The sequence below is a fragment of the Hydractinia symbiolongicarpus genome, chromosome 8 (genome assembly GCF_029227915.1).
Source record: "Hydractinia symbiolongicarpus strain clone_291-10 chromosome 8, HSymV2.1, whole genome shotgun sequence".
NCBI classification, from domain to species: Eukaryota; Metazoa; Cnidaria; class Hydrozoa; order Anthoathecata; family Hydractiniidae; genus Hydractinia; species Hydractinia symbiolongicarpus.
The window spans coordinates 22,071,228-22,094,577 of NC_079882.1; the positions used below are offsets into that span (position 1 = coordinate 22,071,228).

At 32.8% G+C, this 23,350-nt stretch overlaps 3 protein-coding genes across 4 annotated transcripts; 2 read left to right on the plus strand and 1 right to left on the minus strand.

Annotated features, from left to right (window-relative positions):
• The first annotated feature begins 718 nt into the window (after window positions 1–718).
• Window positions 719–7,282, plus strand: LOC130653942 (cytosolic carboxypeptidase-like protein 5). The gene is made up of 12 exons (XM_057456438.1): window positions 719–892; window positions 1,891–2,184; window positions 2,287–2,458; window positions 2,877–3,043; window positions 3,127–4,097; window positions 4,494–4,629; window positions 4,741–4,934; window positions 5,026–5,273; window positions 5,371–5,522; window positions 5,899–5,969; window positions 6,233–6,273; window positions 6,705–7,282. The coding sequence occupies exons 1-12, from the start codon at window positions 812–814 to the stop codon at window positions 6,800–6,802; spliced, it is 2,625 nt and encodes an 874-aa protein (XP_057312421.1). The 5' UTR covers window positions 719–811; the 3' UTR covers window positions 6,803–7,282.
• LOC130653944 (armadillo repeat-containing protein 3-like) lies at window positions 7,269–21,561 on the minus strand. 2 transcript variants are annotated; one of them, XM_057456440.1, is made up of 25 exons: window positions 21,441–21,561; window positions 20,950–21,067; window positions 20,734–20,859; window positions 20,420–20,488; window positions 19,992–20,042; window positions 19,362–19,450; window positions 19,153–19,225; window positions 18,991–19,080; window positions 18,571–18,638; window positions 18,422–18,493; window positions 17,861–17,941; window positions 17,755–17,785; window positions 17,418–17,485; window positions 17,002–17,086; window positions 16,687–16,905; window positions 16,543–16,609; window positions 16,400–16,472; window positions 15,592–15,731; window positions 15,354–15,519; window positions 14,109–14,212; window positions 13,686–13,754; window positions 12,796–12,969; window positions 12,485–12,647; window positions 11,813–11,905; window positions 7,269–7,461 (listed from the first exon to the last, which is right to left on the minus strand). In XM_057456440.1, the coding sequence occupies exons 1-25, from the start codon at window positions 21,486–21,488 to the stop codon at window positions 7,351–7,353; spliced, it is 2,448 nt and encodes an 815-aa protein (XP_057312423.1). In that variant the 5' UTR covers window positions 21,489–21,561; the 3' UTR covers window positions 7,269–7,350. The 2 variants fall into 2 exon arrangements, with proteins under 2 accessions (XP_057312423.1, XP_057312422.1); XM_057456439.1 differs by having other exon boundaries at window positions 21,371–21,536.
• On the plus strand, window positions 7,471–11,718 carry LOC130653941 (uncharacterized). Its single transcript, XM_057456437.1, has 2 exons — window positions 7,471–9,777; window positions 9,855–11,718. Exons 1-2 carry the CDS (start codon window positions 8,017–8,019, stop codon window positions 11,640–11,642), a joined length of 3,549 nt encoding a protein of 1,182 aa, XP_057312420.1. The 5' UTR covers window positions 7,471–8,016; the 3' UTR covers window positions 11,643–11,718.
• Window positions 21,562–23,350: the final 1,789 nt, after the last annotated feature.

Sequence of the window (23,350 nt, forward strand, 5' to 3'; positions counted from 1 at the left end):
TCAAAATATATCAATGCATAGATTTATTATAAAGTTGATTTGAATAACATAAATGTTTTAGCCAAAATGACACTCGTTTGCTTGTGCCAGGCCTCCTAATTTTTTGACCAAATAACTCAGGATCTGTAACCTGGTTTTCAATGAGATTTTCTGGGTAAGCTTGTATTAGCTCTGTATGCTTACTCTACCATAACTCCCCATAAATAAGAAACTCTTTGTTTAAATCCATAAATTACACATCCTTTACCATGTTTACAACCATCCACCTTACCCTCTGTAAAAACTAAATGTTTATTGATTTTTCGCTAGGAGCTTTTAATTTTAGAGGCATTTGAACTACACTGTAGAAAACAATTTCTTTTTTTCGTAGTTATATTGTCAGCTTTTTTTTTGAGTCTTCATTCATTGTTTTTCGTCTTCATTCCAATGTTTTGCGTCTTCATTCCTTGCACATAAGAAGTTCTATATGTGGGCAATTACATATGAAAATGCCGATTGTCCTTGTAAAGGCCATATATACAATGTTATATTAAAAAATTTGCAGAATTCCAGATTTGTCAATAAAATGTCAGACTCAACAGTATTAAACGCTTCTGCAGTCTAAAAAAATTTCAAAGCAAACAATCTAAAAAGCTCTCAGCATTTGCAATTAAATTTACAACTGATTAATATGCTTTTTATTTTAAAAATTGTCTGATATATTAAATAAAACATTTCTCTGTTTTTTTTTTTCATTTTTAGCAAGAGCTTTAGCATTTAAAGTGCAGGTACAGTTTTATGTAAAGAAATATTTGGTTATTAGCAACTTGTCATGGTGATTTGTGATGTTCACTGTGGCCCATTAACCTTTTCATCAAATTTTGACTCTGGAAATTTGGCATTTGTTGAACAGGTATATCTTTAAATCAGTTTAACTAGTCCTTCTTAATAAAGGTTTCTATATGACATTACTAGGAAGTCAATCCCTGTCCAAAACATTCTCTGCTTGTAATGTAAATACAAATGTGTGCAATGAAGGGTAGTAAACTAAAAGTAGCCAGCTTTTCACTATTTTTTCGTGGCATTTAGGGTTGTGGATAACCGTTTTCTTAAAAGTATACAGAAACTTAATATTTTACAAACAGCAATGTGGTGGTAAATACAAGATTGCAGCAAAACATATTTGTAAAACATTGAACCAAATTTTGTACAGATGTGGTATATTCTGCCCTACCTGGTTAAAGATGCACTGCATCTTTATCCAGAAAATTGCCAAATATTTTCTGGTTGCATTTCTGGGGTATGCAATAAAAAAGTGATACCATTGGAGCTTTTTCTCACTGCTATGAAACTGTTATATATTGTCAGCACAATTTATATACATTTTATAGGATGTAGAAGAGATGGGTCAAAAATCAAACTACTGACTTTAAGTTATGTTTCTGGTTAAAGTATAATACCATACAATATAAGGATTTTAAATACTTTTACTGTTACTTGGGTTCTAAAAAACAATGACAACTAGTTATTTGAAAGCCGTGAAAGAACCCACTAAAATGTGCTTATCACAAACGGGTTTGTTGTTTCATTTAATAATTAAAATGATTTAAACAGAATTGGCAACAACAATAACAATGTTTAATTGCCAATGACTTCGCGCGTACATTAATTTATAACAAAATAATTTTATTCTCCCTCAGTTTTTAAACTCTTGTGGTAAACTTTAATTAGAATACAATTGAATGAAAATACAGAACAATTTTTTTAAGAATGTTTTATAGACACTTTTAAATAAAATTGCGCACAATATAGCCAGCACAGTTACATGTATTTTTTTTTTGATTTTTTTAATACTGAATATATATACCATTTTGTACTCAAATTGTTTCATGCTTTTCTATGAATTTGCAGGTTATTAAACCAAATGAGGACACAAAAGAAAATGGATATGCTGGTTCTGAATTGGCAGATTATGATTACAAACTATGGACATCTCCAGATGCTGCTGGAACAAGTTATGAAAGTGGCAATCGTACGTGGTTTCATTTCTCTGTAAAAGGCCACATATCAGGAAAAACTGTCAAATTTCACATTATGAACATGAACAAACAAAACAAATTATATAACCAAGGAATGAGTCCTGTCTTTAAAGTTGTTCCTGGAAAAAATTCTTGGAAAAGGATAAAAGAGAAGCCTGCGTTTGAGGTAGGATAGACAACTGATTTTTTTTGTTTTGTTTGTAATTTTTATTAGCATCTTGAATCATTTCTATTTCAGCAAAATTACATGATTTAAATTTTTACCTAGTTTGTGGAAGGTCAATTTATATTGTCTTTTATGCATCGTTTTGACGAGGTGACAAAACATACAACAACATATTTCGCTTTTTGTTATCCATTCTCCTATCAAGAATGTCAGGATTCGTTGGAAAAGCTTGAAGTTCAATTTGGAAGCTCAATAGACCACCCACATCCGTCAGGTAAAGTTTTACTGCTCTCTTTCAGTGTTAGAATACGAGAAAGAATTTTACTTATGATTGTAAATGTTAATTGTGGCATGTACTGTTGGATGACAGGTGTACCTTATTATAAAAAATTACCGCGGTTGGCGAAAAGGTTACGTAAGAAGAGGGTAGGAAATGATAAAAATAACGAAAACACAACCATAAAAGTCAACTTTTTTATGTGCATTTGTCGAACAGGTTAGACTAAGAAGGTTGCCAGTTCAAACAGTTCATGCAAGAGAAAGTAAAAACACATTTTTTGTATATATTTTTGTGTTTGAATGTTCTTTTGTAGTGTGGGGATAGGTAGGTAGTGAAGAGTATTGACATGCAAGCATCATTTTAAAGGCGCTTTTTAGTTTCTTAGTGAATTTTAGGTGTTTTATCATTGTAGGCATCTATTTTCATCGCGACACATTATGTTTTTCGAACGATGGATTAAAAGTTGATTTAATAACAATTTCCTCAATGAAAGGAATCACAGATAGCGAAGAAGAGAATATAAAAAACCTTTTTCCGGATAAAACAAAGAGAAGAGCTTTACAGTTCACTAAAAAGAAGGTACTGGTAATTTTAAGATGCCATTTTTGCAAATGGTTTTTAGTCGGATAATTAAAAAATCTATTATGCTTTCTCTCATTTAGATCTTTTTCTTAACAAGTCGTGTCCATCCTGGTGAAACACCGTCAAGCTTCGTATTTAACGGTTTTCTTGAGTTTGTTCTTCGCACAGGTGACGAAAGAGCAGCTGTTCTGCGAGATATGTTCGTGTTCAAAATGGTACCAATGTTAAATCCAGACGGAGTAAAACGCGGCCATTATCGTACTGACGTGTTTGGACTTAATCTAAATCGAACGTATTTAACTCCTGATCCTATACTGCAGCCGTCTATTTACGCTATCAAGAAGTTGATGTTGTATCATCACTTTTACGATGAAATCAAACCAGAAAACCGGGATGAAATGTTATCCAGGCTCACCTCTGAAGTTAACCAATCACAAACTCCGTCACAAAGTGAAATAAAAAAACTAGATTGCTCCTTAAGAAAAAGCTTTACAATGCCAAATATTCGTCTTACATTTTCTAAAACTGAGACCAGTTGTAAAAAATGTTGTGATGATCTTGTTTTGGAAAAAAGATTTTCAGACGAAGTTTCTAAGACAGGTTTTTCTTTCGGCAAAGATTTTGATACAATGAAGAATGTTGTAAAAGAAAACTGCGCTCGTAATATGAACAGAACAAAATCAGAAACTATCATTGGTGAATTTTTTAAATCTGACTCCAGTTGTGTACAAACCGAAAATCGATTAGCTTCTCCCGTTACGTGCAATCAACAGAAACAGCCGACAGAAGGTGGCGTTTCAATATATGTTGATTTACATGCTCATGCATCGAAACGAGGCTGTTTTATGTATGGAAATTATTTTGAAACAGAGCAGAAGATGATTGATTGCATGTTATTTCCTAAATTAATCTCAATGAATTCATCACATTTTGATTTCCTAGCCTGCAATTTCAGTGAGAAAAATATGTACCATAAAGACAAGAGAGGTGGATTCTCGAAAGAAGGTAGCGGAAGAGTGGCAATGTTCAAAAGTATGGGAATCGTACAGTGGTATGTGGTGTTTTGTTATTTTTTTTTATAATTCATTCTTATTTCTTTTCCCTATATTTTAACTCTAGCCATTTTTTTTATGTAAAACATCAATTTTGAGCCTGGTAACGTTTCCATTAAATATTTTTAGATTATTTTGTCGACAAATAAATAAATATTAACAATTTATATGATTATTTCCAACTCGCGAAAGCTTAGGCCGGGGAATTATTTCATTTTCTTTTATTCGCAAAAGTTTGTTTTCTTAAAATAAACGAAATTGATTTCTTTCATTTTAACAGTCGACTGTGCTTTGATAGTTAATAGATTAGTAGTGAGACACTTAATCAACCATTACCGTAATTTTTAAATTATATGAGATATATCCGTGATTTTTCTTCATCATCTTTATTCTAGCTACACTTTAGAATGCAATTACAACAGTGGTAGATGTACAAATTCAATTGCGACCGCAACATGTGATGATGGCCGCGCTACACCACCACCTTTACCAGGTTTCCCGCCAAAATATACACCAGAACATTACGAAGAGGTTAATTTATTATTATTTTTCCCGCTATGTCTATATCTTTGACACAATATTTTTAGGAGCGTTTCCAATGACGCATAAATTGATTATCACACAAGAAATTTTGAATTTTAGGTTGGAAGAGCTCTCGCTGTATCAATTCTTGACATGTATCAAAACAATCCTTGGTCTCGCTTGCCTCTGTCTGAGCATAAATCGCTTCATGGTGTTCGCGATTGGCTTTTAAAGTTTTTGAAAAATTCACGTAAAAAGCTACCCCGCTCTCCAAACGGAAAAATTGAAAAATGTAATATTGACAAAAGTAACAGGTATAAAAAATTTAATCATAAGAAGGCGTAAGTGTATTACCCATAATACAGTTCGTCATCATCGAATTAAATTATATTAATTTTTTTAAAGGAGAAAAGAGTCACTTGCGAAAAGCAGCAAGGTAACTATGGCAACGACTAAAAATGCGTCCAGAATTACAGTCAACTATTTTAAAGACGTTTCAGAGAAGAATCCTAAGTTGACATATAAAAAACAAACATCTGACGAATCTCCGATAAGCCTGGTTCCGGCATCATGTGATTCGAACAATAACATGTCACGGGTTAATGGTGTAAGAATTAAAAGTTGTTTCGTCAAAAAGAACAAACCAATAAAAAGTAAGCACACGTTTTTGCGGACGTACGAGAGATCACCTGGTTGAATTTACTCTTTTAATATTCGTTCTTCTGTGTTTTTTTTTTTTTTTTTTGACAGAAAAAGTAATGGCGCAAGATCAAGTTGAAAATTATTCACATGTAGGCGTGATCAAATCGTTGAAAACAAAATCTTTACTTAAGGAAGAAATCAATTCCAATCGAAAATCTTGCAAGAACAAGGCTCCTGGGCAAATTGACGCAAAGAAACTTGTATGTAATAATTTTTATTGTTTTATGTATCAGTATAATACAGGATATTTTTCTTGTGTACTTGACATTTTAAACGACACAATGTTAATTCATGGACCGCATTTTTGACGTAGGAATAATTTCAAACTGATTCTTTTATTTAAAGGGAAGAAACTTAAGGTTTTTGTCCTAATGTAATGGTAGATATTCAAAGTTTTCCAGCAGGGTAGATACTTGTTTAATTTTTTTATGTCAGGTCAATATGCACATGTGGACATTGTGACAGTTAGAATGCGCATGCGCGTCAAAACTATGTAGCTGTTAAAAATTATTTTTATTTTATTTCCAGGGCACTGTTTTATTTACTAAAATAACCGATATTTGTAATTTCGTTTAGCCTTTACCATTCATGAAAGTATCACATTTAAAACAAAAATCTTCTCACAACACGGCAGAGGAGGGAAAGAGGTATTTTTATTTATGTGGAAATAAAACGAAAACAAATTCGATTTTGATACTACCTTCAAGAAGTAATTTTTGCGATATTTTTTGATGAATAAGAAGAAGGAAAGATGACGAATGATACAAAGTAGCATAAACAAAAGTTTAACAGTGTAAACAGTGCTTGAATTATTTTACACGAGCGGCTAATTTTGTTCGCGCGAGAAATTTTCGCGGATCGAAACAGAATTATATTTCCGTAAAAATTACCTGAAATACTTTGTTTTTAGACTGGTCGATTTAAAATCAAGAAAATTTGGCGCTGGCGCTCGTAAGTTTCTTTTTAAAAAGATAAATAAAAAGAAAACACCATCAGGCAAGAATTTCTGAAAATAACTTGCGTAAAAAATCCCACAAAGTTATAAGTTTTGAAACATTTGAAACTTTACAGAGTAGTAGAGTACAAAACTTTTTTAGTGTCGATTTTCTTTTTACTTTTTTGGTTTCAAAATAATTTTTAGACGTTTTCTGCATAGGTTGGTACCATCGAGGTAGTCCCATTTTCAAAAATTGTTGTTTTTTATTTTTTCCTGTAGCACTGTTATTTTCGCTTTAGTTTGAAAGCATACACGTTAAATCAGGTTACCGCTATTCGATGTCAAACTTTAATTTATCGCCGTCAATTTTCTATAGTCAAATTATTACAAAATATAATGCAGTGACTGCGTGTTTGCAACGTCATTTTAAATATTTTATTTTTAGCCGATTCTCTTTCCACGAAGACCGCTAAGACGATCTCCAATAGAAAATGTCAGCACCTGACAACCGAGGTTGTGACAGTTAACGTAGAAAGTATTTGATGTTTTTGTTGAATGCACATGTTGTCGAGTGCACATAATAAACCTTGTGAGGAGACCTGGCATTACCATGGCGTTCTTCTAATGAAAATAAAAATTTTAAACAAACATGAGTTTGATTGAAGAAGTCCAGGTTTAGATCTTGAACGCACTAATTTTTTTTTCTAAATCAATCAAATTCCACTCGCCAAATTAAATACACGCCAAATATTACTCCTAGGCTCCTTCGAAACGTCCATTAACCCGTTTCGCCCCTATTAAAACAGGCAAGCAAACTCAAGAAATTAATTTCTATACAAATCTGTTAATTTTTAACACGTCACGGTTGTGTATATTATTTTAATAAATTATTTGGAAAAAAAATATGTGGTGTAGAGAAAATTTTAGAAAACTTTTTAAATATAGTTTAGGATATTTTTGATAAGCTGAATAGATATGTAATATATGTTTCCAAACAATACAAGCGAAATATTTTTGTCTAAATACGAATTGCTCAACGCTATCAGTAACTAAAAATATATTAAATCGTATGTACAATTATAAAAAGGTGATCAGATGCGTTGATATGACACAGCTTCTGGCGACCCTGATGTCATTAACTGACCAGGATTGTGCATCAAATCAACCACAAAGATCTTCGGTGGAAAAATTATTTCACCATTCTAAAAAAAAGAATATGTTTAAAAATATATAAAAGTTGACCTCGACTCAAGGGGGGTGAGGTGAAGCAATGTTGACGCAGATGGAGGGGCGAGGGTAAAAAACCTTGAAAAAAGGGTTGACGTCATTGATACACAATCGTACGCACTTCTTCTCAAATAATTTGCATCAATTATTTTGTTGGTAACCATTTTGGTAGACAATGTAATCATGGCAACAATGTAATGTTACTCTTACACAAACAAATTATTCATTCAGCTTGTCAATAAAAAATTCTGTTTTAGATGAAAGTTTATTGTCCCCATGCGATTAATTATCTGTTAAAACTGATGTGTGAATAATTGAGATGAGAAAGAAATTATTAGTTTTGAGAATAAAAAAATAAGAAATTATCGAACGATTAATGGTTATGTTGACAAGTATGTCAAGTTTAAAACGTAGTAATTTTTATTGACGTAACTTTGACAGGCAGGTGAGAAAGCAAAGCCGTGCTTTAATGTTTTGAAGGCTCGCGTTAATATCAACAGAAAGGCCACCTCCCCATTAAGGTAACTAAAATGACCTCTGAAAGGTATGGAGCGAACGAGTTTGAAATTATTTCATTTGTGGAGAACGGTGTTGGGAGCAAGATATACGATGTTGTTCAAAAACGAAAAGGACGCAAGTTCAACATGGAGGTGGCAGCACGCAAACCGCTACACAACGAAATTACAAACACGAAGCTAAAAAAACACAAAACAGAAGAAAAACCATTTCTTGTGTGTTTAAAGTATTCTTTTCAAACGAAAAGTCGAAATTATATCATTCTTACGCATCATAATCAATGCACCAGCTTCGTTTCCATGTTGTCCAACGATGTAGTTTTAGATGAAGACGAGGTTCGATTTATCCTAGCGGAGTTAGTGGTTGCATTATCAAGCTTGCATAGTATGGCAGTGTCTTACAATGGCGTGTCTATGAAAGATATCTCATTTGACAATTCCGGTCATGTACTTTTGAGAAGAACATTTTATGGCCAGACTTACTGGAGCAAAGATGAAATACCGGTGTTTGACCAACACAATCGAGTTACGAAAAAACCGTCAGCCGACGATAAGAAAAATGACTGGCTCAGTTTATCAAGACTTTTAGTAACTTTATCAACGAATGAAAATTGTCGCCAACAAAATCTTGGATTACATACCATGTCAAAAGCTGCCACGGATTTCGCGCTCAATTCTACATACGGTAAAGATTGTGAAGTTAGCATAAAAACACACCCATTTTTCGCAAAAATAAATTGGGATGAAGTCAAAAATAAACAACTTGCTGTACCCAACAGAATCGTACATTTTGTAACAGAATCTTTAAAAATCAATCGAGACATAAAACCTGTTAACATCGAGAAAACAACTGAAACTTTATTCAGTACATACCAAAGACCTTCAGCTATGAGAAGATCGAGCGAATCCTTCGAAATAACAGATCGCGTGGAAGGAATTCGAAAAAGCAGACGGTTCCTAAACAGATCAGTATCAGGTTTTGCGCACTGTCTCGAGCCCGTATCGCAACCAGCAGTTTCTCGTACGTTATCCGCTGGTTCAATTTTCCTAAAATCTTACAGTAATGGTATAAGCCCGCCACCTGAGATCACTGGATTATCTTTTAACCGGAGATCAAGCATTGAACTGTACAGAAAGCGTTTGGATGAAATTACAAAAGTGTTGGACAATAATAAGAACATGATGGAAAATTTCAAAAAAAAAGATGCAGTAACCGATAGTGCAGCATTTCCTAGCAACCACGACGACGTACACAAACAGAAAAAAGTAACGAATAAAATTTATGCCGAAAACGATTTAATAAGAAATATATTATCAAAGTACGGTTTACTAAGGGACAATGTCGTGTCGATGTCGCAATGTAACAATGTTGTGTCGGCATCGCAAAGTAACAATGTCCTGCCGACTTCGCAAAGTGGCAATGTCGTGTCGACGTCGCAAAGTAATGATGTCGTGCTGACGTCGCGCAGTCATAACAGTGTCGTGCCGACGTCGCGCAGTCATGACAATAAGGAAGATACCAGGAACAGCACTAATTTAAAACAAATAAAACACACAGACAGAGCGCCGACAAAGTTACCAAACAAACCAAACGGTGTTCTAAGTCCTCAAATACAGCTAAATGGGGCTGATTTGGCGAAAGATGGCGACGAAATACAGGGCTTAGTTTTGAATGTTAAAGCAAAACTGTTTCAGAACGAAAAACTACAAACCAAAGAAGCGCCTCAGAACGATACCACAGAGCTTGAGATCGCTGACAAGCACGAAGCGAGAGTTGTAAGTTAATTATGTGCAGATTTTTGATTCTTTGTTTTGCTATTTTATTTGTCTTTATCTTTGAGTTGTTTACTTAGCATGCAGGTAATAATGAAGAGCATGAAACAGACGAAGGGAGTAAAATATCTGCGGTCACACCACCTAAGAAAACCAGCATCGCAGGTATTCTTATGAACAAGCTAAACGATATAAGCACTAAAAACAGTCACAAGAATAAAGCACTTCAGCAATTCAATAGTCAAGTGATACGGCACAATTCTGAAATCACAGTAGCTCGACACTCGACAATAAGAAGAGAGCGTGGTTACACTCTCCCAATTAACTTACATAGATCCTCCACAGCACCTGCTGTCACTCATACGAAATATAGCAGTGGCTCCAGGTCATTTGAAGATATTAACTGGATACAAGACTCCACCAGTGTGTGTGATGAGTACAACTCACATTTACACACGGAAGATGATGGTTTTAACGAAGATCGTGCTTCATGGCCGCAAGAACAGGAGGATGAGAGGGAAAACCTTGCCCGTGTGTGGAAACCAGGAAAACCAAATAAACAATTCTTAGCAGAAGAAGAACTAAAAATGAGTTTAAACACGGCTGAAAATTGTGATGATTGCGGAAAGAATATTTCTACAGAAACGCGTCAAAACGAGAACATTTGCTTAAGCTGTTTGAGATCAAGGAACGAAAGAAAAGAGGCAATTATCGAACTTATCGAGACAGAAGTGAATTACGGAAACGACCTACGCATACTGAAAGAAGAGTTTTACGCGCCTATCAAAGGGAATGGTATATGCACGCAGGATGAATTATCAAAGGTTTTTTTGAACTTACAAGAATTAGTAGATGCCAACTCAAAATTATGCACTGCTTTAAAAGAAGGATTACAAGCAAGTTTAGAACAAGATGATAATGATTTTATTTACTTATCAGTGGGTGAAGTTTTTTCGAACTGTGTCGAGTTTTTCGACGCTTACGATGTATTCTGCGCGCAGCAGCGCTACTCTTTGGAGCTCCTGGAAAATTTGATAAAGAAAAACGACATGTTACGAATCTTTTTGAACGTGTCCAGAGAAGAAAATAATAAGCTTCGTAAGTTGGACTTGAAATCTTTTCTAGTAATGCCAGTCCAACGCATAATGAAGTATCCATTACTACTACACAGAATTTACAAAACCACACCGAAAAGCAACTACGACAAACAACACATTAAAGAAGCGTTAAATAAAATCGAAAAGCAGATTTACAATATCAACTTGAGCTCAAGAAAAGATGATACATCCAATTGGGAAATTCGTCCTCGGGCAAGCACCAGCTTTTTATCTTTACATAATATTGATACCAGCAACAAAGGTGACTTGAAACTAGTAGCAAACCTGTTAAACTGGAAATATGAGGATACCTTGTTACTTTTAAATGATGACTTTAAGTTAGCTAATGAAGATTTGGTTGGTTTAACAGAGTGGGACATGAAAAACTACAAAAAACATGTGCAAGTGATTCTATGCGTGAATGGCGCCTCAGATGATTTCGAAAGAGAGGCTCGAAAGGTTGATTTTAACAGGATTGATTGCGATGTAAACGAGGCTATGATTATAATGCTGAAAAAGAAATCTTTTGAAAAGCGTTTACTTTTCAAGAAACCGCTTGATTTAAAACAACTCGTTACGACAAATTTGGGTGTTTCGATAGCTTTTCAACTGACGGAAATGTATGGCGACACGTTTGCGCTCATCGCAAATAACGAAACAAAACGTAACGTGTGGATATCGTATCTTAATTTCACGTTGAAATGTTTAAAAACAAAATGGCGCAGAAGACGTTACGGTATGTCCAATATCATGATAACTACATTGGTGTAAAATAATGATGCGATAACAAAAGACAAATTTAAGTTGTTAAGTTAAAAAAATAAAAGTTCTTTTATGTGAATTGATATTTTGATTGGACAAAAAGATTAATCTTATACCTATTTTTAACTTGAAACCACCCCTCTGGCGACACGCCTACATAACTTGATGTAAAAAATTACCTCATCTACGTCAAATATTTGCACTTCATTCCATGCCCTTCCATAGTCACCGCGTACTAGCGAACAAGGCAGCGATATCTTGTCAGCGAGGACCTAAAATTGGTAATTTTAGTTGTTGAGAATTTTCAAGCTTTTTTGAGAAGTCGATATTTTCATAAAAAAAAATGAAGAGATTTGAGATTTTAAAGATAACGCCACGAGGAAAAAACAAATTATTTTTACGCCCAATTGCATTTCTATGTATTTTGAAGGAAACACATGACAGACAATACAGATTTGTAAAAGGAAAAATGAGGAGATTTAAGAAGAAAGTTGTGAAAACATCTTGTGCAGAAGATTTGAGGAGTTTTAAAGACTTTTCAAAATTTAAGACAATTTTAGGACGTTCTTACTTAATCTAATTCGGGTTATTAATTTAAAGGAAATCTTCCCTTTTGTCAGGAGAAATAGATGACCACGGAGAAGCCGAAAACTGTAATTTTTCCCTACAATAGAATCATGTGGTAAAAAAGTATTTTGATATCGCCGTCATGTTTACCTTTTTTGTTTTGTCTTTGTGACGATTTTATCAAAAATATATTTGTCAACAAAGTTACATTTTAACGTCTGACATTGACACGTCAATTTATGCAATAAGTGACCAAAGACGCAAAAACAATCAAAACAACTCACTTTAAACAACAAGGCACGATGGTAATATATTCCATGTTCGATTTTTCCAATCGGAATGATGTTTGAGTCGAATTCAGTTTTCAACTCACTAATGTGATGTTCGTAAAAAAAATTGGTGATGTCAACTTTACCAATCGGTCCACCCATTTTGTCGCATACATAACTGAATTGGAAATATATTTTTACAGATTTTCGTTAAGGAAGAAGGTAGCTAATTACTAACATATTAAAAAAACTGTAATTGGATATAAGAGATATAAAGTGTTTAATATATTTGGTGAAGAATTAATATGAATACAAGAAGTTGTTACCATGCCAACTCTTGTGCTTGTTCTTCGGCAGACAAACTGCGTTTTATAGTTAACCTCGTCTCTTTAACATAAGATATGAACGTTTTGTCTACCGGTAATTTATATCTTGTTAAACGACTTTTTGATTGTTTGTCAACAGATTCAACGAACTCTTTCGATGCAGGTTCGCTCTGACTAAAATATATATACAAAATATTTCCAAAAAAGCTTTTATTAATTGTACACAATGCAAGGGAAAACGAAACGAGCTGTTGGTTTTTGATTTCAATGGCTTACACAATAGCCGAACGGTAAAAAAATATATATTAAATGTCACACTGGAGAACCATCGCGAATTGCCCAATTTGAGAAAAATTCCGTCTGTTAAAATTTCTGCACCTACAGTATATTTAAAACGTTTTTTAAATTTGGAGAATGAAAAATGCTTTTTACATTGTTAGGGATTTTAGCCTACATCTTGCGTCCCTATCTTATGTCAGATCTACATTTTGACAGCATTACATTTTCCAGCACCTTAGAATGCACGTAGAAGAGGTGTTGACAGCTTTGGAAGAGAAGAGGAGCTTTTTTCCATAGTGTTCACAGCGAACATCTTTTTTAACAACCAAACAAATTTCCGAAAACGTTGCCATTTAAGTATCACGGAGAAATATTGACTCTATATGAGACATGCGGATACCAATGGCAAAACTTTGGATGCAATGTCCAAGAAGCTTTAAGGTCGGTTTACATTAAACATAAAAAGTGTTGAGCAATTGTTATACAACAGTCACTGTTACGACTTTATTGGAAACACATGTAAAGTAGATCTCTATAACATGTACAACAAAGCGATGTAAGGAATGTTATAAAGATCTATTTTAATACGTGATTGTTTACTACGTAACTACCTTGTGTCTTCGCGTGATTTCTCTTTTATCATTTTTTCCGCCTGATCTTGTTGATGCGTTGGCTTCATTCTGAAGTAAAATAAAAAAAAGTCTTCACTTTTCTACTTTTCCGATCAAAGTAAAGAAATAGAAAAAATAGAAAATCAATTTCTGCAACTGACAAAAAGGAAATGAAATAACGAAGAGTGTTATACAATTTTTATTTTAAAAAACATCTATATTATTGCTGTTTGTCTGTGTGTGAGCCAAGATGGTAGCTGCAGCTTGCGTTGGGCAAATTTTTTTCGATGGGTGAATTTTCCTGGATTTTTTTCACAAGCTTACTGATGCTTGAAAAAATTGTATTGTTTAATTGTCACTTCGACAATTATTTAAATGCAAAGTTGGGTTAGAGATAAATTTTTCAAAACATAAAAAACTCACCGAACACTATGCGTGTTGAAATTGATCAACAGAATAGGTCTACTTTGATCAATCGGTCGATTCTGTAATTTGTTAAGCGAGGGAAATGTCTCTCCTGGTGCAATCTAGAAATATGTTTTTAATATGAATTTTTTTTTCACGATTCTTAAATTTGCTAAAATAAATGAAAGCACATGTTTCTTACGCGTAAGCACGCGTACGAAACATGTACGTGTTCAGACTTCCTTTCCTTGGTTAAAACATGACACAAAGATAATACAATCTTTTACACGATGTAACCTGCACTGAATATGATCATACATCGTTTTTGAATTTTGTCGATAAATTTAGAATTTTCGCGAAAATTTAGAATTTTCGTGAATTTCGCGAATTTTATCCATATCCACAAAATTTCGTAAAGTTTCTTACAAAAAAAGGATATTATCGGTTTATTTTCGGAAATTGCCGCACACTTCATGAGCTTTAAGTCTATTCACATTCGTTTTTGTAGTTTATAGAAATAAATGCCAGCCCTGATAGTTGCAAGTTCAACGGCTGCTCTATCCATCTTCCATATTCTCTATAATAGCCGTATTCTGTCTGTCTCCGCGCGGACCCCCGCTGAGTTAGGAAATCATGCTACACAAACACGAATATCAAATGCGATATATAAATAATAGCCGCATTCTGTCTGTGTGTCCGCGAAAGCCGCGTCCCGTAACGGAAACACAAATTTTTTGAAATGCACACCAATACCAAATTCGATATATTTTTGTCCACTTTGTTGCGACGGGTAAATTTAAAGGACGGGTGATCCCGTGCATTTATCCACGGGCCACCGGCTAGTCACCTTAATAATTGCCGTATTCCGCTTGTTTGTGCTCCAGAAAGACCTTGTGCTACGGAAACACGAAGTGCGATATATAAAAAACGAGCGGGCTACCGACTAGTCTTAATAAATAGACCCGTAATTAAGTTAATATGAGACGTCTTATTCGCAAAATTTAATCTTCGCGAAATGGTTTTTTTTTTCTCTTGCAAAAATAATTCTTTAAGTAAGTTAAAATAAGTCATTTATGTTAAGGAAATTTGATAAACATTGCGGTCTGCGGTTTTGGTATAGTTAGAGTCACAATTTACATCTGTTATTACAACCAGTGATGACGAAAAAACAATTTTTTTGCCACGACCAAATGTTTGTCACACCGACTTCGGCCAACACAGATTTTGTAAGATTTGAACTTTCAATCAATTAAAACATCTTACCCTTCCGGTGTCGTAAAATACGTCATTTATTTTGTTATCAAAGTCCAGTTTCCCCATCAAAGCATATTTAGCAGGTAAATTGGAATTAAGGAGTCGTTCGAACGCTGTTACAGTAAATTTGCTGCGCCTTGAGGATAAGTTGATATTTTGTAAAACCATTAACCCTCTAAAATTGTAGAACAGATTTAAAATTCTGTCTGACGAAACCAAACACGTTGATATTTTAACAAAAACAAACCCGCATCGTGTGACTTCTTCGGCTACTGCTTGATCGACCGCGCATAACACGATAACCCAGGATGCATTTCTTCGAACTTGCTCATTATTGGATTGGATAAGCGAGACAAGTTGATTAATAGCGTCCTCTTCTTCTAACAACTACAAATTTACAAAATGCGTTTGTGAATTATCTGTGATAGCTTATCGGGAGAAAAGAGAAATAGTTAGAGTCGCTGATTAAGTTTTCTCCAACAAACTTTAATCCGAATAAAAATCCTCTAAAACTGGTCTATTTTCTTATAAAATATCCCAATTTTGTTTCCACTTGGAATTAATCAAACACTTTTTTCATACAAACTAATGATCTTTGATGATTACAAAGGAGAGTAAAAGATAACAAGGAAAAGAAGATATATTTATTTTTTACCTGAGATTCAACTTTAGCACGTGAAAGCAACTCATTTTATCCATTAATAAGTGAAATTTTTACCAACTATTACCTCTTATCTCCCCCGACTAACCTAAACCCCGTTTTTTCCCCGATAAGGTATCCAAATTTTGAGTGTCACTCACACTTTTTAAACATTTTTATATTTTAACAGTTCCTTCTAACTTTTCGATGAAAAAGCAAAAAAAGAAGAAATATGCAAACGTGAATAAACGAATGTCAGCCAAAATTTTAGAAGTGTTGTTGAACCATTAAAAGTGTATACAAACTTATTTGAATGGAAACATAATGATTTCATCTTTTTTTTAAGTTCTTGCTTAAACGAAAAAGCAAGGAAACTTCATTGTTGTGATAAAAAAATACAATTTGTGCGAGATACCTGCGCTCTGGATTGCTGGTCGTATAAATATGAAGCCAATGCTTGACACCCATGTATCTGTACATTCGTATCTCTAAAAATAATCAAATGTGTTAACAGAAATCATCCATGTGGAAAAGAACAAACAAAAAAATTCGGCCTACTCGGATTTGATAGCACATGTAAGACCTTTAATAACACCATGTTGGATGATCTCTGTTCTCAAAGTTTCTAAAACAAAAAGATTTCTTACTATAAGAATAAACGCGAAAAATATAATCAACAATAAGAAAAACACAATAACATACCATTCATAGAGAGGTTGGACAAACATATTGCTGTATTTGATTGCGTCTCAAAGTTTGCATCTGAAAGCAAGTCAATCAAAATATCAATCGTATTTTTCTCCATCACAATAGCACAGTTGGATGGGTTATTTTTAGTAAAATTAGCTAAAGCTAAGCTAGCAGTTTGTCTCGCTTCTTCGTTTTCGTTCTTTAATAATTGAACAATCGGTGGAATCCCGTCTAAAAAAAAGTACGGGGAAATTACACCGCATACAACATCATGACATCATGATCAAAAAAGAACTATATTTACTCTTTTTTTTCTTCATAACTTACCTAATTTTCCAATTTTATCACGACTTGTTAAGTTTTCTGAAATTGCAGCTAATCCTTTCGCAGCAGCAGTAACAACAAGGACGTTCTAAAGGATAATGGTACAAAGAGTTTGAAAAATAATCTTGCATAACCACAGTGGTGGCCTTGTGGTTATTGAGTTCGCTTCGTAATCAAAAGGTCCGTGGTTCGGTCCACAGCGCGGACATGTTCAGCAATTGTCTTTACCACAGCTACAGGTCAACCCATGTCATGTGACGGAAATTGGGTGGGCAATGATGGTGTAAACCTAATGTATACATTCAGAACGCAGGAGCCACATTGATAACAGTATAAATATTCGGAATAATAATAATAATATTCAATATTAATTCAGCCAGCTTGCAAAGAGGACAAGGACATAGAAACTAGCTACTTACGTCACTGCTCAGCAATGTAATCAATGTTTTCTCAGTATCCTGTTCACTGAATATTTGACGATTTTCATCTACCAAAGAAAAAATATAATATAAAACAGATTAATATTGCCTTAAATAATAAAAATATCACATTTCAAACCATCCCCAAAACTATTACTGCCAGATGAATACAAAATATTTTATTGTTAACTAAATTAATTGTTAACTAAGTTAAAAAAAATACAAAATCCATTAGAAGGAAAATTTTTTTAAACAGAAGTAAATTGAAATGCAAGTCATTTTTTCATGCATTTTTTACAAAAATTTATATCTTTTGTGTAAAAAAAAAAATACTTACCAATCCTGCAAGCAACAGAAATTACTGTGGCCTAAAATAAAAAATGTGTAAGGTATCATGCACAAAAAAATCGTTCGAATAGAAAGATAGCTATAAGGACTTTTACCGTGAACTGTTGCATTTCGGGATTACTTGATTCAGCAACAAAAGCCAGAAGTTTTTGGAAAACACCACTGCTTTGTATTTGCTAAAATAATAAATAAAAAAGTGTTTTCAGAAAGAACCTGCAAATAATTATTTAGAAACAAAAACTTCCAACTAAATAAAGAACAAGAATTAACTATTAAACTGAGTATTTCATCGATCTACGAAGAGTGCACTCTGTGCTCCCCCACCCTCGACCTATACCAAAAAATATATTTTAATGCTTTGTACAACTTCGAAATGACTGGACACAATATTTGACTGTTAAAAAATATTAAATATTAAAAAGAAATATTTTTTTTAAAATTAGCATTGTGTTGGCAAATTTCCATTCCTAACTATTCTCAATTCCTAACTATTCTCAATTCCTAAACATCACCAATTCCTAAATATCCCAAATTCCTAAATATTTAGCGAGCACATAATTTTTAAAACTTGTGCAGTACTACCCTTTTAAATCTCTCTTACATCATTTAGTAGCAGTACATACATCCTATTTGCTATAACAAAAACAACAGCTTACCTTTAAACTATCAATATCTTCCAAACAGTTAGCGAGACATTTCAAACAAGGTAAATGCAAATCACTCATACTCTGGAAATAAAATAAGTTCGCAAAGATGTACAAGCAGAATAGAAAAATGGTAAAAGGTATAAACTTCAGTAGAATACCTCTGCACCAATAATATCAACAAGTTTTGCCAGTCCATTTAATTCTCGTATCGCACTTCTGTTTTCAGCTAAAATAATTACATAGGTATGCAAGAAATACTATTGTGCTTTTAAGCATATCTGGCAAAATTTATGATTATTAAAATCACGCCTCTTAAAAATATATTTGTCACTTGCACATTTATTATTTTCTAAGAATTTTTTTAAAAATAAAATTTAATTTTCGCGAAGTTGGCAAGTTCTAATATTTGGCAAGGATTTCGTAAAAAAAAGAATTTAATGACAAATTTGTTTTTTAAAAATTAATCCCTTAAAGCAGTCAACCATTTCTTCAAAAGGGTGGAAAACTGACATTTCTCTTAATATTCACATATCGTAAGAGGAAAGAAGATGACGAAAAAGAAGAAATTATGAACATACGATCTTGAGAGCAGATGATCAAAGCAGTCAGCGAAAGTCTTTGTATTGCTGGATAGTCCGAATCCAAAAGTTTTAATAATGGTTCAACACCTGAAGAAAATAAAATAAAATTTATTTAAATGACACAGATGTGATGATAGAAAAGTTTGAAATTACTCCTACCATTAAGTTCTTTAAACGCAGCTCTACATTGAAAATCTTCCAATAGAAGACCAATCGCGCGGGCTGAATTATGCTACAACATGAAAATTATTTATAAAGTGGTGGTGGTTAATAACAGTGCCACTTTTCCAGTTTACTTCATTGTGCTGACTTAACAAAGAAAAATATTCAGGAGACATAAAGATATTCACTTGGTAACACTTTCTTACCTGCACATCACAATCTGGTGACATCAAATGATTTATAAGAAGTGGGAGTCCTTGATTTTCAAATATTTCCACTTTGCTGGTATACTCCTCTAAACATATAACATAGGCTTTTTTACAAATTCTCCCATTAAGTTTTATTAGTTCATGTGTCTGTCTTTTGCATATAAAGGCAAATAATGCACCAAAATTATTTCCTTTAATTTTATACTCCATTCCTCCATTCCTATTTCAACCTAGTCATAAAAGAATTGATTGTTTTATAGCTTTGTAGAAGATTTTGTAGAAGATAGAGACGTCAAATATTTTTTAAAGTTGTTGTATTTTGTTATTTGGTTTTTAGTTTAAATTGTTTAACTGTTTGTAATTTCGATTTTAGACGGACTTGAAGTTTTTCAAAAATTGTCAAAAGATTTTCATTAAAACAGAAATTTTTGTATTAACTTTAAACAATTATTCTTGTGATGGTGTTTTCACCATATACAAGATGACTTTTTATACAAAGAGAGTAAACCAAAAACTACTGTAAATTAAATGAAAATCACTATACCATGAAAAATATTATTATTTGAAGAGTATGGGTTTTAAGGGGGATGGAAACCCTGCTTAAGATGAAAAATTATTTCATCTTACCTGCCAGCCAGGACAAAGCTAGACTTCCAAATTCATGACAAACCATTTCCTCTACAAATATAAATACAATATAGATACACATAGTAACACAATCTTATTTAGTAGAAAAATTCACGCATGAATGTGCTATGACAAATTTTCGTTTACCCAAACAAATGGATATCATTGTTGAAAATAACAGCCATAGTATTAATTAAAAAAAATGAAAAACAAGGTTAGAAAAGTGAAAATATTTATCAGTTAAGCTTTCTGTACACTAAGTAAATCATCAGACTTTAAGGTTTTGAAAAAAGCACGAGAGGCCCCACGTTACACCATTTCCAAATAAGCATAAAAACTTAATATTTAATTCATCGTTAATTGTAGGTGTGAACTGGATATCAAAACGAATGAGGTGGATATCAACAGTATTAAATTATACAACTAACCTTCAGGAGATAATAATGTCAGCAGTGGTACAACACATCCTAGTTTTCTCATCAACCTTCGTGCCGTTGCTATGAAAAAATTTCGTATTATATATATATATATATATAAAATATATGACATAGAAAGGGACAGACTTGATACAGAGGAAGTTGAGTTTAGATCTAACATATTCTAGATCCGATTGGAAGAAGGTCATTAATATACCCTGTCCAACCCATGCTAGCATGAAAAACAGAAATTAAGCTAAGAATGATGACAGAAAAGACTTTGATGTTTGTATTATTCTAACTTCAGATTAGAGGAACATACACACCTTCGCTTGCAACTGTTCCAATACACATCACTGCATTCCTCCTAACAAGTTTATTTTCATGGCCAATTAATTTTATCAAATAATCCAATGCACCAAAATTTAACAGCTGAAGTTTGTTCTCTGGTGCTAAAGTAGAAACATTAACGAATAATATTGTATTATGTTTAAAATTAGCAAAACAATGTAAAAAATCAACTAATTTTATATGTTCCTTACATTTGTCAGCAAATTTGTATAAGGCTTCACAAACTTTTTGTAACACAGTTTCTTCATCAGATTGCAGAACAAGAACAACTGTCTGAGGTCTTTTTGAGATTAATTCCACAGCATCAAACTTAATGTAAAATGAAATTATCAGCCAACAATTCAGTGATGTATGCAGTGATAAATCAACAACAGTACAATAGTGTGAACTCTTAATCCTGGTGCTTGAAATTATAACTTTTTCCACTTGTGCAACTTCTACATCCATCAGAGATTCATGGTTTTTATAATATTAGGATTTTTCAATGTTTCTTAGGTTCGGCAAATTTTCAGTTTCTCTGCAGTTTTAAGAAAGATCTGAATTTTTTTCTTATTTAAGCATTCTGATAAAAGAATGAATGTCCTGGCAATAGTTGCAAAATGTAAACCATACCTCTTCCTTAGGTAAGAATTCTGATAAAAGAATGAGTGTCCTGACAATAGTTGCAAAATGTAAACCATACCTCTTCCTTAGGTGGAACATCAGGTGTTTTTGTTTTCTTTTTACCCATGTTTTAATGATCTAGGATTTTTTATTTAAGCGTAATTCATCATAGGGTAGGTTTATTCTAGTAAAAATGCATTTTTTAACAATGAAATTACATAATTAAATATTATTACAAGTACAGTGCATTATTATTATTATTATTATTATTATTATTATTATTATTATTATTATTATTATTATTATTATTATTACTATTATTATTATTATTATTATTATTATTCCGAATATTTATACAGGATACAGCCACAGTGCACAGCTATAAATTTCCACCTTTATATGTTGGCACTTAACAATTGCCAACACAGATACCAAAATGGTAACAAAACAGGCATACAAATAAAAAGATTAAATGAACAAATTAAAAAGATTAAATTAAAAAGGGCCAAATTTATCATACTTACTGTGATTGCAATTGCGATGTTTTTAATAAAAAGCCAAATAGGAAGAGGACCTTGTTTCATAGAGTCTAAAGTTATGTTTTGTTGCCATTATATATATACAATATCTTACAACACATAGAGAATATGGCATTTTGTGGCAAAAACCACACATTTTTATTCTCTTTGTTTCAGTTAAATCGAAAAATAAAATTGTTTTGGTAACAAGCCTTTTTAAAAACACAGCATATTTTACTTAAAAAATTCTATTTTTATTTACGCAGAAAATTTTACCTTTGACATACACGCACCCACGTTAGGATTAAATTGGACTAAAAACAACTTTTTTTTATAGATGTATACTTAGGTAGCAAAAATGTGTTGGTTACAATTTTAAATATGGAAATATTATCTTTTAGTGTATATACCAAAACATATATAAAATCTTGCAATAACACGATCTTATATGTATCTATATATATCTTATGCTTTGCAAATGTAATTTTTATCTTGTCTCAGCAACTTTCTTTGTAGAATGAATTTAAAATCAAATTTTGTTATTGTTGGACATGGAATATGGGATTAACTGACATTTTACAAAGGGAAGCTAAAGAGAAATTTTAGGCTTAACCGAGTTATTGTGTATTTCAAGGAATCAAAATTTTCGATCCTCAGATGCAACCAAATTTGAATCATTACAAAAACTAAATGTACTCATTTATTTATTTATAATGAATATTTATACAGGAAAAAAAATTATCAGTAATAAATTACTGCTATTAAAAGTGGCCTGTAAATATTAGTAAAATTAGTAAATATACAAATATGATACAAAAAGTAAAATATTTAAAAACAGCAAACGCAATGCAAGAAATATAAAAGTTTACAAAGAATAAAAAGCAAAATCACCACAGCAAGAGCAAACAAAAAAAAGAAGAAGTTGACTACAAGGTAAGAAAACCTCAGAAAGGAACACTAAAATTGATTTTTACACAATCTTGTGTTCTTCGCTGTATCTGTTATATTTTCTGTTTAAATTTGTACCCTGGAAAATCACTCAGGCCACCCTTAAGAAATTGTTTGCTTGTTGTAACCCGACTCGAAAAAAATAACTCAAGTCGGTGGTCGGGGAAATTATTTTTGTTGGTCCTCTTTCCAGACAACAAAATTTCCTAAAAGTCCCCATCAAAGCAAAATTTTGTCCAATTTGGATGTAATAGAGTTACTAACAGTTTTTCTTAGTTGTTCATGTTCCCCAAACCTACTCGAAACCACTTTTTTAAGATAACATAGTACAAAAGTAGTTCGCATACCCTATTAGTGTTGCACAAGACATCTGTAAACGAATGAAGATATTTCGTGTAAGTATACCTCAAGCATAACAACAACGGCAAAAAAACAAAAAAATCAGTCGACAATTTACGTAAAATCGACTTGGGGGTCGGTTAAAAGGTCTAAAAAACCCCGCAAACTCATCTATTCTTCTTAT